Below are 14,845 nucleotides of genomic sequence, written 5' to 3' on the forward strand. Positions count from 1 at the left end.
GTGCTAGTCATTTCGAGGGACAGTCCTGAAAACCTTAAGTCACGTTGTCCCCACAGGGCTTCTTCCTGAACTGGTTCAGGGAGCAAAGAAACATACACATCAGCACATTAACTTCCTCATATCTTATCAGCAGTTTCACATAATTAAAAAGTGACACAAGCCACACAACCTCGAGTGTCAACCTGGCACTTGACCTAGAGCTAGAAATATCAACAGCTGGGGCACTTTGTGTACAGACGCTTCTTCTCTGTATCAGAGGGTATGACAGTTCTAAATTGCGGAAGTGTAACTGTCCTTAGTACCATCCATTAGAACCATGTTAAATTTGGTTTGTCATGTATCACAGCACTTGGTAGATTTCCATATTATCTGTCTCTGACATCCTGTACAGCAGTGGTAGTCAGCTTACTTGACATAGGTGGCCTCAAATAATGTCCCTGACAACACCAAAGAGCTCCTTCACATACTATTAAGAGAATATAATGCTCCCAAAAGTTTTCAGAGACTATAGACATGCAACAACAGAGGGTCAGGATATTGGAATGCTACAAGAGGTGGTCAAGCCTTTCGGCATGTTTCAAGAGATGGTCAGAGACCATGGGCATACTCTAAAAGAGATGTTCAGCAACAATGTGACTACAAAAAGAGATGGTCAGAGACTATGGGTAAGAGGTGTTCAGTGATTACCATCAGGTTTCAAGAAATGCTTCAACATCTGTGGTCCCTACAGACTCTACAGTTTGACACCCTTCCAATGCCTATACAGGGAAAAAGACTAGTGGTGCTTATCTTAATGACCAAACCAAGAAACACTTTGCCAATGTTAACATTAAAAATGGTGTATTCAAATATTTATTTATCTTGATTTATTAATAAATCTAGATTAAGGCATTCTGTAAATGGGGTCCTAGATCTATATCTTATATATAGGCAAAGGGCCTACGCCAGTGGTAGATTCTGGGACCTGTGGTTAGAGCCTTTACGATATTAGCAATATAAATATAATTATAATAATCAGTCAATGAATATACAAATCCAGATTTAAAACAGAAGTGTTAACTGCTGTTGTGATGTTGCTGCTGTAACTAGGCGGCTGACATTATACAGCCTAGATCAAAAATGGAAATGAGTTAAAGTGTTACTAAACCCATGGCCTGCATTCACTATGTCTGCTCTCCCAAAGTACACACTACATAAAAATACAAACTGCTAAATAAAATGGATATAAAAAGTCTACACACCCCTGTCAGGTTTCTGTGATGTAAAAAAATGAGACAAAGATAAATAATTTCAGAACTTTTTACTCCGTTAATGTGACCTATAAACTGCACAACTCAACTGACAAACAAACTGAAATATTTTTTTTTCTTTTTGGAGGGGGGGGGGGGGGATTTAACATAACAAACTAAAATAATGTGGTTTCATAAGTGTGCACACCCTCTTTTAACTGGGGATGTAGCTGTGTTCAGAATGAAGCAATCACAATCAAAGTAATGTTAAATAGCAGTCAGTACAAACCTGCCATCATTTAAAGTGCCTCTGTTTAACCCCAAATAAAGTTCAGCTGTTCTTGTAGGTCTTTCCTGACATTTTCTTAGTCGCATCCTACAGCAAAAGCCATGGTCCGCAGAGAGCTTCCAAAGCATCAGAGGGATCTCATTGTTAAAAGGTATCAGTCAGGAAAAGGGTACAAAAGAATTTCCAAGGAATTTGATATACCATGGAACACAGTGAAGACAGCCATCATTAAGTGGAAAAAATATGGCTCAACCATGCCATTACCAAGAACTGGACGTCCCATCAAAATTGATGAAAAGCTGATAAGAAAATTGGTCTGGGAGGCTGCCAAGAGGCCTACAGCAACATTAAAGGAGCTGCAGGAATATCTGGCAAGTACTGGCTGTGTGGTATATGTGACAACAATCTCCCATATTCTTCATATGTCTGGGCTATGGGGTAGAGGGGCAAGACAGAAGCCTTTTCTTATAAAAAAAAACATCCAGGCCGGGTAAATTTTGCAAAAACATATCTGAAGTCTCTCAAAAGCATGTGGGAAAATGGTTTTCTGGTCTGATGAAACCAAGGTTGAACTTTTTGGCCATAATTCCAAAAAATATGTTTGGCACAAAAACAACACTGCACATCACCAAAAGAACACCATACCCACAGTGAAGCATGGTGGTGGCAGCATCATGCTTGGGGCTGTTTTTCTTCAGCTGAAATTGGGGCCTTAGTCAAGGTAGAGGGAATTATGAACAGTTCCAAATACCAGTCAATATTGGCACAAAACCTTCAGGCTTCTGCAAGAAAGCAGAACAGGAAAGGAACTTCATCTTTCAGCATGACAACGACCCAAAGCATACATCCAAATCAACAAAGGAATGGCTTCACCAGAAGATTAAAGTTTTGGTATGGCCCAGCCAGAGCCCAGACCTGAATCTGATCAAAAATCTGTGGGATGATCTGAAGAGGGCTGTGCAAATTAGATACCCTAGCAACCTGACACATTTCAAGTGTTTTTGCAAGGAAGAGTGGGCAAATATTGCCAAGTCAAGATGTGTCATGCTGATAGACTCATACCCAAAAAGACTGAGTGCTGGAATCAAATCAAAAGGTACTTCAACTATGTATTAGGGGTGTGGACACCTATGCAACCATATTATTTTTATTTTTACTTCCCTCCACCTAAAAGATTTGAGTTGTACAGTTTATAGGTTACATTAAAGTTGGAACAAGTTCTTAAATGATTTATCTCATTTTTTTTACGTCAAAGAAACCTGACATTTTAACAGGGGTGTGTAGACTTTTTTTTATTCACTGTACCTTTTCTCAACAGCAGTATATAGCAGTCTTGGGACTTATATCAGTGTCCAGCTGAGCACTTGTTAAAGCTTGTAGGAGGAGTTTTCATTCTGCTCTGACTGTCCTATGAGGCTGCATAACCCCTGACCTTCTGTCTGGACTGCACTGATTGGCCCTGTGCTGATCACATGAACCTTCCCAAAGAAGAAAAAACTCTCTACCAATACACACTAAACTGGACATGTGCAGAATGACTCCTAGAGCTCTGTACTATCAGCAGATGGATTGGAGACAATAGAAGAAGGGGAGGATCAGAGAAGACAGGATCAAACAGCCTTTTTACACAATGTGGAGGATTAACCCCTAGGTTCCACAGTGAGTATACTGTAACAAGCTTGCTTTACTGCATATACAGACTGATTTTACTGTTGTGGGTTTATTAGCACTTTAATCTGTCCAAATTAAACACCTAATACAGCCCTCCAATACCTACAAGGAAAACATAGCTTGTAGAACCAGACACCATATTGTGCTAAGTGGTCATTTCAAGGGACAGCCCTGTGATGTAAACTGACGTTTCTACAAATTGTATCCTGGAAAAATATCTGTGATTTAACCTTGGTCACCTGGAAATTTTTCCCCTTTTTTTAAAGCGGAACTTCATCCAAAAGGTCAAGTTCCACTTCTTTGCATCCCCCTTTCTCTTTAATTATTTGCACTTTTGTAGGGGGAGGGAGCGAGTATTACCCGCTGGGTACCTGATTTTCACCCTATCGCCTTCCCCTTCATTCTCATTCTCATTCTTCAGTCATGCCCAGGGGGGACCATGCATTAGGACAGCCCAGCCCCCCACAGCCTCCCTAACCCATCTCGATCCAGCGATGTGCACGGGAGCCTTGGCTGTCCCATTGACTCCCTCTCCTCATTGACTCATGCAGCAGAGGGAACTATTGGCTCCTGCTGCTGTTAATCACAGCCAGTGAGCCAATGAGGGAGGTGGTGTGGCTGAGCTATGCTCTGTCTGTGAATGGACAATGTGCATTCACAGGAGCACAGCTCAAAAGTGAGCCTGCTCAACTGCTCCGTCACTGGGCTTAAAGGGAAGGACAACGCGCCAGGGGTCAGGGGGGTGGTTCATGTTTTTTTGCACCGGGGCCACTGCTTTTATACATTTGATCATGAAAGCAATGTAGAGCTACTCTGAGAGAATTGTATTGGGGACAAAGGAGGATAGAGGAGGTGATAGAAATGGATGGCTGATAACCCTTATAATGGATGCATTTTGACCTTACTTATTCTATAAGCGAACAATATATTTGGGAGAGTGAGCCTTATATGAGGAGTGACACAGAGGTGATCTATTGTTTTTTGGCATGGAGGAAGGGACTATTGTGCCTCAACTAAACAGGACTGTGAGATCACTTTTTCTTGGGAGAGAACTCTTTTTGTGTCAGTTATCATTTGGAATCAGTAAATTATATGCCACTGTATCAAAAACAACAACAACTACCAAAGCTCAAGTGGAGAAGGATATAATTGATAACAAATAAATAATATAAAACATCTTCAAAGGCTCAATTCCAAAGTGTCTTTTTCTTGGCAACTGAATAGAATCCACCACTTTGCATCTCTCTCCAGACAGGAGAATCCTCTAGATGCACTGTGAATTGAACAGAGAGCACACTGGCATGGTGTAAGTTCCTCAATAAAACTCTGATGAAGAGGGCATTTCCTTGAAATGCGTAAGCCAGGATACTAGACTCAAGAGGTCAAGTTCTTGCCTGTGTTGAAGCACTGACGGATGAATGACTGTATCCATTGGTTAAAGAGACTTCTACTTACAGGAGTGACGAGCGTGTTTTATAAATACCTTTGTGAGCACAATATATATATTAGCATATATATTGTGCTCACAATGGTATAGAGCGCTCTCTTCAATTTACAGTTCATATGACATTGTAGATATCATTGTTAATTAGTACTGTTGTATATCTCACTATATAATATTGTATATACAATTGTTGGTAATGAATATACATTTATTTGTAGATAAATTAGTAGACACAGCACAATATATATGTCAAGGGGCCAATACTGGTGTAGCTACCAATGTACCAATACACAGACGAGCTAATATCCAGCGTGTACTGGCACGTAGGCGCATCTGTGTGTGGTAGCATGCATCGGCACGCATGTTTATGCGCATATGTGCCAAGCAGTCTATTTAAAGGAATTCCTGGTGTATGCTAATCACTGGAAGTTCTTCAACTTTACCGTAGTCTCCCACTGCTGACCCGGCTAGTTCCTGACCTTGGATTTTGCATACCGACCTAAGCTTGTTTCTGACTACTCTCCCTCTGCTTCTCTGGTGCTAACTTTAGCTTGCTGCTGGACCTCGCTCTGCCTGCTTCCCTGAAAATGACCTCTGCCTGCTACCTGACCACGCTTCTGCCTCATCGTGTATGACCCTGGTTCATCCTGACTATGTCTCTGACCCTGGCAGTCACTTGCTACCAAGTGAATGTATTGCTCTCAGTAAATTGCTGTGAAATATGCTCCCCCCCCAAAAAAAAAAAAACCCACAGGTTTCTATGCTGCAGTTATGAATGAACACAGTGATTGATTGGTACCAATCACTCATTGTGTTCATTCAGGAAAGGAAGGGCTGGTAAATGTGACATGTTTACTGGACCCTTACCCCACTCTCCATCCTGAAGGATCCTATTGTGTGCTTGCAGCTGCTGGTGGGAAGGATAGGAGGGAAGCCGTCAGCAGTGTGGGGATGGGGGCAAGCAGGGGGGCCTGGGTAGCAGGGGGAAACATATGGTGCACAGGGAGGGTGATGGGTGCAGCAGGAAAGGGGGCAAATACTGGAACTGATCCCCTGTATGGCTTTCTGCAACATCTGAAAGCCAGCAGGAGGGAGAGGAGAAGAAGCCAGCTTTCAGCTTCTGCAGAGAGCCATACAGGGGATTGGTTCCAGTAATTAGCCCCCTGCCATACGGATCACCCCACATCGGATTCACCCAGCTGTCTGGGCCCACTGCTGGACTGGTGGTACCCCCTTATCCACTGCCCTGTGCTGGAGCTTAGGGGAGAAGAAGAGTGATAAGAAGTCATTATAACAAGCTGTGCATAACATGGAATAGAGACCATGTGTGTCTGCTCACAGCCGTGACACGTTAACCTCTGGGCTCCCACTATGTCTGTAGTACATTCCATTACTCTGACACAGTGACGAGGTTAAGCTGTAACAGGATCACTGTACATAGAGAATGAGACCCCCTCCCTTCGTATTGGGCCCCCCTCACACCCTGCAAAAGAAACAGAAAAACATTCCTTTGCAGACCCCCTGCAAAAGCTGCTTTCATTTGGATGCCTGAATGTAATCATATTGGTAAAAAGAGCACTTGCATGTGCAGCAGTTCAGAAATTAGATAAAGGAATGCGTGTCGGATGAGTTATTCATTATGTGAATAAATGTCACACATGACAGATTCCATTTCATTCTCAGTAAAGTAAAATCATCAACCCTTTCAGATAGTAAATATTGCGCTGCTCTTTTTCCTCTGTGCTAAAGAAAAGAAAACTCAAAGTGCATGCAAGATCTTATTTTTCAGCATGTTTGGCAGGATGTCTCACATTTCATGGAATACATTTTTTGTCCATCTGTTGGTAGGGATCTGAACAGTAACAGCACTTTCTATTGCTGGCTGACAATTGTAGGCATTGCCTCAAACACAGGAGAAATGCTGTCAGTCTGGCCTGTGCCATTTAGCTGTCTATGAAGTTTGCTGGAAGCATGTGCAGACCTAACAGGCAGCTGAAAAGCCAATTTATTTATTTATTTCAGGTACTTATATAGTGCCGTCAATTTACATATATATTGTACAGGGGTGGACTGACAACTCATGGGGCCCCTGGGCAATATGGGATCATGGGGCCCCTGTGTCCTCGCCCACACCCAAAAAAGCATATGAAAAAGACAATGAAAGGTACCAGGAGCATCTCATGGGGCCCCCTACTGACCCAGTGCCCGAGTGCTCAAATGGTCAGTCCACCCCTGATATTGTACATTCACATCAGTCCCTAACCCTCAAGGGGTGTACAATCTAAGGTCCCTAACTCACATTCATATACAAGGGCCAATTTAGACAGGATCCAATTAACCTACCAGCATGTCTTTGGAGTGTGGGAGGAAACCCATGCAGGCACAGGGAGAACATGCAAACTCCAGGCAGGAGGTGACGTGGCTGGGATTTGAACCAATGACCCTAGTGCTGCCAGGTGGAAGTGCTAACCATTTAGCCACTGTGCTGCCCCAATTGAAAGAGAAAGCACAGCAGAAAGACAGCGCTGCTGATAACTGGTAGATGGGTTACTGTGGTCAGACTGCAGCAGGAAGAGCTGCTACTGGCAGGATTATGAGGTCAGAAAGGTTTTATATCAGAGATATTTTATTATTTATTACATTTACTTATATAGCACCATCAATTTATGCAGCGCTTTACATATATATTGTACATTCACATCAGTCCCTAACCCTCAAGGGGTATACAATCTAAGGTCCCTAACTCACATTCATACACACACATACTAGGGACAATTTAGAAAGGATCCAATTAACCTACCTGCATGTCTTTGGAGTGTGGGAGGAAACTGGAATACCCAGAGGAAACCCATGCAGGCACAGGTGGTGCCATGGTTGGGATTCAAACTAATGACCCTAGTACTGCCAGGCGGAAGTGCTAACCATTTAGACATTGTGCTTTCTAGTAGAGATTAAAGTGGTTGTAAAGGCTGAAGGTTCTTTACCTTCATGCATTCTATGCATGAAGGTAAAAAAACCTGTGTGCAGCAGTACCCCAGCCCCCTCAATACTTACCTGAGCCTCATCATGATCCAGCGATGTGAATAACAACCTCGGCTGTCCCAGATCTCTGCCTCCTCATTGGCTGAGTCAGCAAGGGTCAGCCATTGGCTCCCGCTGCTGTCAATCACAGCAAGTCAGCCAATGAGGAGAGAGAGGAGGCGGGGCCAAGCCACGGCTCCATGTGTGATTGGACACACGGAGCAGTGGGTGCCTCCATAGCAAGCTGCTTGCTGTGGTGGCACCCCACAGACAGGAGGAGCTAGGAGAGCCTGCGGGTGACGCAAGAAGAGGAGGATCGGGGCTTCTCTGTGCAAAACCACTGCACACAGCAGGTAAGTATAGATATGTTTGTTATTTTAGAAAAGAAAATGAACCTTTTGAATCGCTTTAAAGGCTAATTCCACGTTTCTAACATTGTCTAATGCTACAACCATATTAAGGGTGAAACATAAAGCATAGCACATTTTCACAGCCCCCATCCTCAAACTGCTCCCCCTTACATTAATTTGCAGGGGGCTTCTACCCACATGCTTCCCTATTCATCTGCACAGCCACGCCACTGCACTGTGGCAGAGAGACTCATAATTCTTAATAGAGCATGTGATGACATCACCACACACATATTACATTGATTACTCCCTCCAGCTCCATAACTGAAGATCTGTATCTCTGTAGAGACCTGGGACTGGAGAAACAGTCAGCAGGCGCCTGTGGATTGCATCTGGAACCCACTGATTACGGTTGCAATGCTTTGCATGATTCGGCGCAAAAAATTAACAAATTTACAAACATTTTGGCTTTTTGCAATATGGATGCATTCACTTTTTTCACAAATGTGTGTGATATGCTTTTTGAGAAAAGAGTAGATGTTGTTTATTTTAACTATATAAAGTCTTTGGTTAGGTGCTGACTCTTTTACAAATCTATATATGAAACAACTGAATTGAACTTCAATTTTCAGCACGTAAAGCTGAATTCTAGGTATGATCTAATAGCAGTTATTGATTCATATCTCATATCTGAAGGATTGCTGGGGAAGCTGACATTCAGGGCAGTAGTCATCGCTACTACAGGTATAACCATTTTCCAGGTCCTATGACAAGTATGCCCTCTCTGTACACTGACTGCATGGGCCACTTACTCGGCACTACCACCATTCTCAATATTTTTTTCAATGAATACAAGACATTTTCTGATTGGATGAAGTTGAAATCTTGATGGCACTGTCCCTTCACTCCAGGTCAGTTTTGCGTGGAAGCTAATTATGCTTTGGATTGTGAAAAGAAAATGGATCCCGAATACAAACACACACAAACACAGATCATGTCTCTGGTGGAAATAGAAGCCAGAACTCCAGTGCTGCAAGTTAAATGCAAATCACTTCACAATACTAAACATGGTTGTGAAGTAGGAGCAAAGAGCTCTGATGTGCAGTAAGGATGACCACTGTTCAGCTGGTTTCTAGTTATTACATACGATTTGTGCAGTTGGGGAGGGGGTCCTTTGGAACTAATTTTATCTAGCTATGAATCAGATGGGCTCCTACTGAAAGAGAGAAAACTCCTGGCGCTCAACAAATATTATGCTCAGCTTGCTATCGTATTGTCCATAAAAAAGTCCTTAGAGATGCCATACGGAGAACTAGAAACACCGGAGGCAGCTGTCCTCAGAGTTTGGCAGTTCTATGTATGGAGATATGAAAATGAAAGGGGGAAGAAGGGCCACCTAGGTGTAATATATCAGTACACCGGCCTGTCTCTCTCCCCCCGTGACATTACTTTTGCCCGTGTGTTCTACGCTGGTCAAGGAGGGCTTCCTGCTCTCCACAAGGCTTCCATGCCTCTACACCACCACTAACAGCATTGGAATCACCACGGTGGTTGTCCAGGATGGTGATGAGTGGTCAACACTGATATTGTACTGGATGAGCAAATACATATCTTTTATCTTGTGTGTTTTTAATCCTTTTTCAATAAATGGTGTTCTAATATATTACACTTAGATGGAGCATTCCTCCCTTTCTTTTTCCTATGACCAGGGCCCCTACAACTGTCATATAGAATTGGACATGGCTTATTTCTATCCACCTGTTCAGTGAGACACATGTTTATTTACTTGGCCAGAAGTGTGGGCCCTAAAATTGGTCTTGTAGAGGGATCCTCTGATGACTGTCACTGTCGATGATCACTCCTGTTTATATCCCAACTCCAACGTCTTCTGGTCCAGCATGGATGGGACCATTGTAAAGCCAGGGTTTGTCACTATGTTGGTTTTGTCACTTGACACCTGTGACTAATGTCCATAATCTTCCTAATTGGTTCAACAGATTTTGGCTATCTGCGCGCTAGTAACAAACCAGCTATGGCACTAAAATGAAAACCTGAACAGCATTTCAACTAAAAAAATATACAGTATATATATATTAATGGCCATAGATTTGGAATGGGAAGTCCAAGAAATTCACAGAGGATTCATGGTGTAGGTGCCTACAACGTTGCAATCACACAGCGTATAGTGACTTTATGGCCAGACTGACTGTTTGAGTTTATGCTCGAGACTACAGGCTTGACAAGGCTAACACACTAACATAAGGACATTTATTTAGTCCAATGAGATTTGAGAATCCAAGTCACATGGCTACATTAGAGATCCTTATCCTTGGATTAAGCTTCTTTTACACTTGAGCTGAGCGTCCTTGCTTGTTTTGTAGATGTTTTTGTACATTTTGGAAACATCTGAGGCTAGCTTTTAGCCTAGTTATTTGGGAAGAAGGATGTGCATTGTGTTTTCACATATTTTGTTATGCTTTTTCAGGTGCTCCCATTAAAGTCTATTGGGTCCCAAAATGCTTCAAGCTTGTAGCTCAGAAGAAGCTCATGTAATTTTTGGAGTTTCAAGCAACACTACATGCAGGCAAGGTCACTCGCTGACAACCGAATGTCAAAAGAATTGACGGCATTGCCCAACAATTTAAAAAAAACTGGCATGGGGTCCCCCTCCCCCCATCTATATCAAGCCCTTCAGGTCTGGTATGGATATTGAGGGGAACCCCCATGCCAACATTTAAAAAAAAATGGCGTGGGGTCCCGCCCAAAATCCATGCCAGACCTTTATCCGAGCATGCAGCCCAGCAAGTCAGGAAAGGGGGAGGGTGAATGCCTCCCTTTCTGAACCATACCAGGCCACTTGCCCTCAACATGGGGGGGGGTTCTTTGGGGCAGGGGGGCTCCCCCCAAGCACCTTGTCCCCATGTTGATGGGGATAAGAGCATCTTCACCACAACCCTGGCTGGTGGTTGTGGGGGGTCTGTGGGTGGGGGGCTTATCAGAATCTGGAAGCCCCCTTTAACAAGTGGTCCCCCAGATGCCGGCCCCCCCTATGTGAATGAATATGCACTACCCATTCACAAAAAAAAAAGTGTAGTGTAAAAAAAGACAGGAGACAGTATTTGACAAGTCCTTTATTAAGAATAAAAATTAAAAAAGTCCCCCGAAGTAGATCCAACATCAATCACGATGCCTGCCACCACATATCCGAGAAAAGAAAAAAAAATCTGCTCTGCCAATGACTGGTTCTGGGATCTGACAGCTAACAGCTGCATGGGATTTTCGTACCATCCGTGTGTTCACCGAACACAGGAACGGCCCATGTTCGAGTCGAACATAAGCAGCCCACCATTAATTATAAAGTGTGAGCTGGAGTTTGGCTTCAATTCGTTAATCTGCTAATACATTTCCTTCCAGAAATCTTGACTTGAAACTTTCTGTAAACTAAACCGAAATCTCCAACAATGTTATCACTTTCTCAACTATCTTATGTGACCTATAGAACACCCCCCACCATGCAATGAAAATGAGGAGGAGGGGTGTTTAAAGCTGAGAATAAAAGAACAGAGTTGGGCAACAACGCTGTTCTTCCATACGTACAATACAACGAGTGAGCGTTGTCAACCTAGAACAGAAAGTGTGTTACTGGCAGGTGAAAATAAAAGGAAAAATCCTGAAAAAGTAAAACTAATGCAGCCACCACATCCAAGGACTGGTAAACTGCAATAGATACCTTTTTGTAACAAGATACACTTTATATTGTAATTAGAAAGGCAAGCAATGGAGTATTATATTTTTCTAAAAGCTATTCTCTACTGCATGAACACAGACATTCCCAACAGCTGCTTGTAAATAATTCACTTGTGTATACAAATTCTTTTTTATGCAAAGCAGTTCCAAAAAAGTGTTTATTATTGTTTTATAAAAAAGTCTTTAGGAGCTCATTCAGTTGGGCGGCTATACTGCTGCCCCTCTAAAAAGCAAATTATGGTGGATTGTTTTTCAGGGGTCGTTTGACAGACAGTGGGAAGTTGACATGTAACCTCCTCACCGCCTGCTTTACCCTCAAAATAGCCCACTACAGCACCACAATCGTGTTCACAATCGGCGTGCAGCCTCGTTCACTTGAATAGGTCAATTTTGGCATCAGTACTGCCTGCTGGATGCGACTATTTAACTTGTGCTGTGTCTGCAAAGCATCACAGCCATGGCATGCATTACTTTGTCAGGGGGGCTGTCGGGGGCAGTAAAACCGAGACTTGCCCACCTGCTTTTACCACCTTCCAGTCACACATGTGAATAATCACTTAAAGTCCTGGAAAATAGTATCTTTTACTTAAATCAAGTTGCCATATAAAACCAAGTCAATACAAATGTCACAATTCAACAGGTTAGCACTTCAACCTGGCAGTACCAGGGTCATTGGGTCGAAACCCAGCCATGGCACCTCCTGTCTGGAGTTTGCATGTTCTCCCTGTGCCTGCGTGGGTTTCCTCCAGGTACTCCGGTTTCCTCCCACACTCCAAAGACATGCTGGTAGGTTAATTGGATCCTGTCTAAATTGTCCCTAGTATGTATATGTATGAATGTGAGTTAGGGACCTTAGATTGTACACCCCTTGAGGGTTAGGGACTGATGTACAATATATATGTACAACGTTGCGTAAATTGACGGCGCTATATAAGTACCTGAAATACAATAAACAGGCTGCTCATAAAAGTTCAATGAACAGTTTTCCCCTCCAAAAAAAAGAAACATTTCTGCATGGTATTTGCAACTCCAGCCATTAAATTGTATCCTGCAAAGGCAGTTCTCTCTGGCTAGTCCTTTAAGAAAGTTTTTCTGCTTACCTGCGGAATGCAGAAGGAAGGCAATTGTCAGAGTCGCCCTGGAGCATCTGTAGATCATCCTGACGGTTGGAGTGTGTTGGAGTTCTCTGCAGGGACTGACCACTTCTATGATACAATAGACTCAGAGCTGGTCACTCCCCCTGCACACATCCAGCACATGTCACCCTGAACGGCATGCACAAAACATCCAACACATCATGTTTCCTTAACTCATCATCTGAGATTTGCATCCTCATGCATCAAACTGAGCTGCTAATATGCGAACATACCAGGCACTTATAAAAACAGCCCCCTTTTTTTCACTCCCTCTGGTACCCAATGACCTAAGATTTGGCTGATTGTTACAGAGCGATGGGTGGGAGTGCTGGAGTAAACCAGCGAAACAATCACAGCTGGATTAAGAATTGTTTGCAGAAAAAAAAAATCATGTAAACTGCAGTCTAAAAAAAGCACCATGTTTAAGGCTTGGTTCACACTACTGCGACCTGAAAGTCGCTCAACTTAAGGTGTAACTTTGCTAGGTGACTTCCTGGTGACTTGATGAGAGCTGAGTACTACTTGAAGTGACTTTTATGCCACGTGACTTTGCCTGTGGCCAATACCAATGTAATGTCCTGTAATATCGGATCCAAATCACATCAATACAGATGAGGATTCGACTTGGAGGCGACATCCATTAAAGTGTATGGACACGAGTCGGATAGAAGTCGCCTTGAAGTAGAACAGCAACCTTTTCTGAAGTCAGAGCGACTCCAGTAGTGCTAATTAAGACAGCTCTCATTGACTAACATGGGATTTCACATGTCATGCAACTTGGAGTCTCACAAGTCGGATCCCAAGTTGTGGCAGTGTGAACCGAGCCTAAAGGGTCAGTCCACCCAAAAGTGTTTTTTAGTTAGATATGGAGTCTGGTGGGCTGATTTCTTAAAGCCAACTCCAGGCTCCCACCACCCTAGAAGACCACATTTTCCTCCCTGGAGCCACCACTCCCACCCCTGACATTGTTGGTCAGCAAAGGGGCCCTTCACTGACATTGATGGCCTACCACTTCTATTACTGGTCAGAGAGTCTCTCCATCCCTGACATTTGTGATCAAAAAGGGGCTCTTGCCACCTCTGGCATCGCTGGTCAGCTAGTCTCCCCCTAACTGGACATGCTGGTCAGCAAGGATCCCCCCTGCCCTGACAATGGTTCGTGAATCCCCCCTGAAATCTCTGATCAGAAAGGGGGTCCCTACTCTTTCACATAGCTGGTTGATGAGTCGCACCTACTACTGACATGCTTGCTTAGCATGGACGCCATTCAGGAAACACTGCATTTTCTCAGTGAATACGATGTGTTCTCTGAATTATTTAGTTTAATATTTATTACAGGTACTTATATAACGCCATCAATTTACACAGCACTTTACATATATATTGTACATTCACATCAGTCCTTAACCCTCAAGGGGTGTACAATCTAAGGTCCCTAACTCACATTCACACATACACATACTAGAGCCAATTTAGACAGGAGCCAATTAACCTTCTAGCATGTCTTTGGAGGGTGGGAGGAAACCAGAGTTCCCGGAGGAAAGCCATGCAGGCACAGGGAGAACATGCAAACTCCACTGATTGAACATAGTAGAGATTGTGACATCACTTTGTTCTATTGCAGAATGCTTTAAATTCATTGAGAAAATGCAAAGCAATCCCTTAATGGTGGCCATGCTAATCGACCATCCTGTATTCACAATGTATCTGGGGAGCCACTCAGCATGGGACCCGGACGTTAGTGGAGATCACTGGAGTAGGGAAGCTACTAGGTAAAAATTGCCATACCTAAACTTCAGATTTAAAATTGTCCTGACATTAGTAGACAATAGTATGCTAGGTATCGAAGTATATACACAAATACATCCTTTTGTTTTTATAACTTTTTGTTTGTTTTGTTTGTGCTGTCATTATGTTTTTGTTTTTTTATTTCTTTAGCTAAGAAAAGTGTGCCTGTTC

At 43.1% G+C, this 14,845-nt stretch overlaps 1 protein-coding gene across 1 annotated transcript in view; it reads right to left on the reverse strand.

The window, feature by feature from the left end:
- LOC149460579 (uncharacterized) overlaps positions 1–13,093 on the reverse strand; it is a 186,419-nt gene extending 173,326 nt beyond the window's left edge. The window contains exon 1 of the mRNA XM_089679463.1: positions 12,852–13,093. Coding sequence (XP_089535589.1) covers positions 12,852–12,909 — 58 coding nt within the window. The 5' untranslated portion in view covers positions 12,910–13,093. The remainder of the gene's footprint in view (positions 1–12,851) is intronic.
- Positions 13,094–14,845: the final 1,752 nt, after the last annotated feature.

The sequence above is a fragment of the Staurois parvus genome, unplaced genomic scaffold (genome assembly GCF_062004578.1).
Source record: "Staurois parvus isolate SC_StPar_1 unplaced genomic scaffold, SC_StPar_1.0 ptg000225l, whole genome shotgun sequence".
Lineage (NCBI taxonomy): Eukaryota > Metazoa > Chordata > Amphibia > Anura > Ranidae > Staurois > Staurois parvus.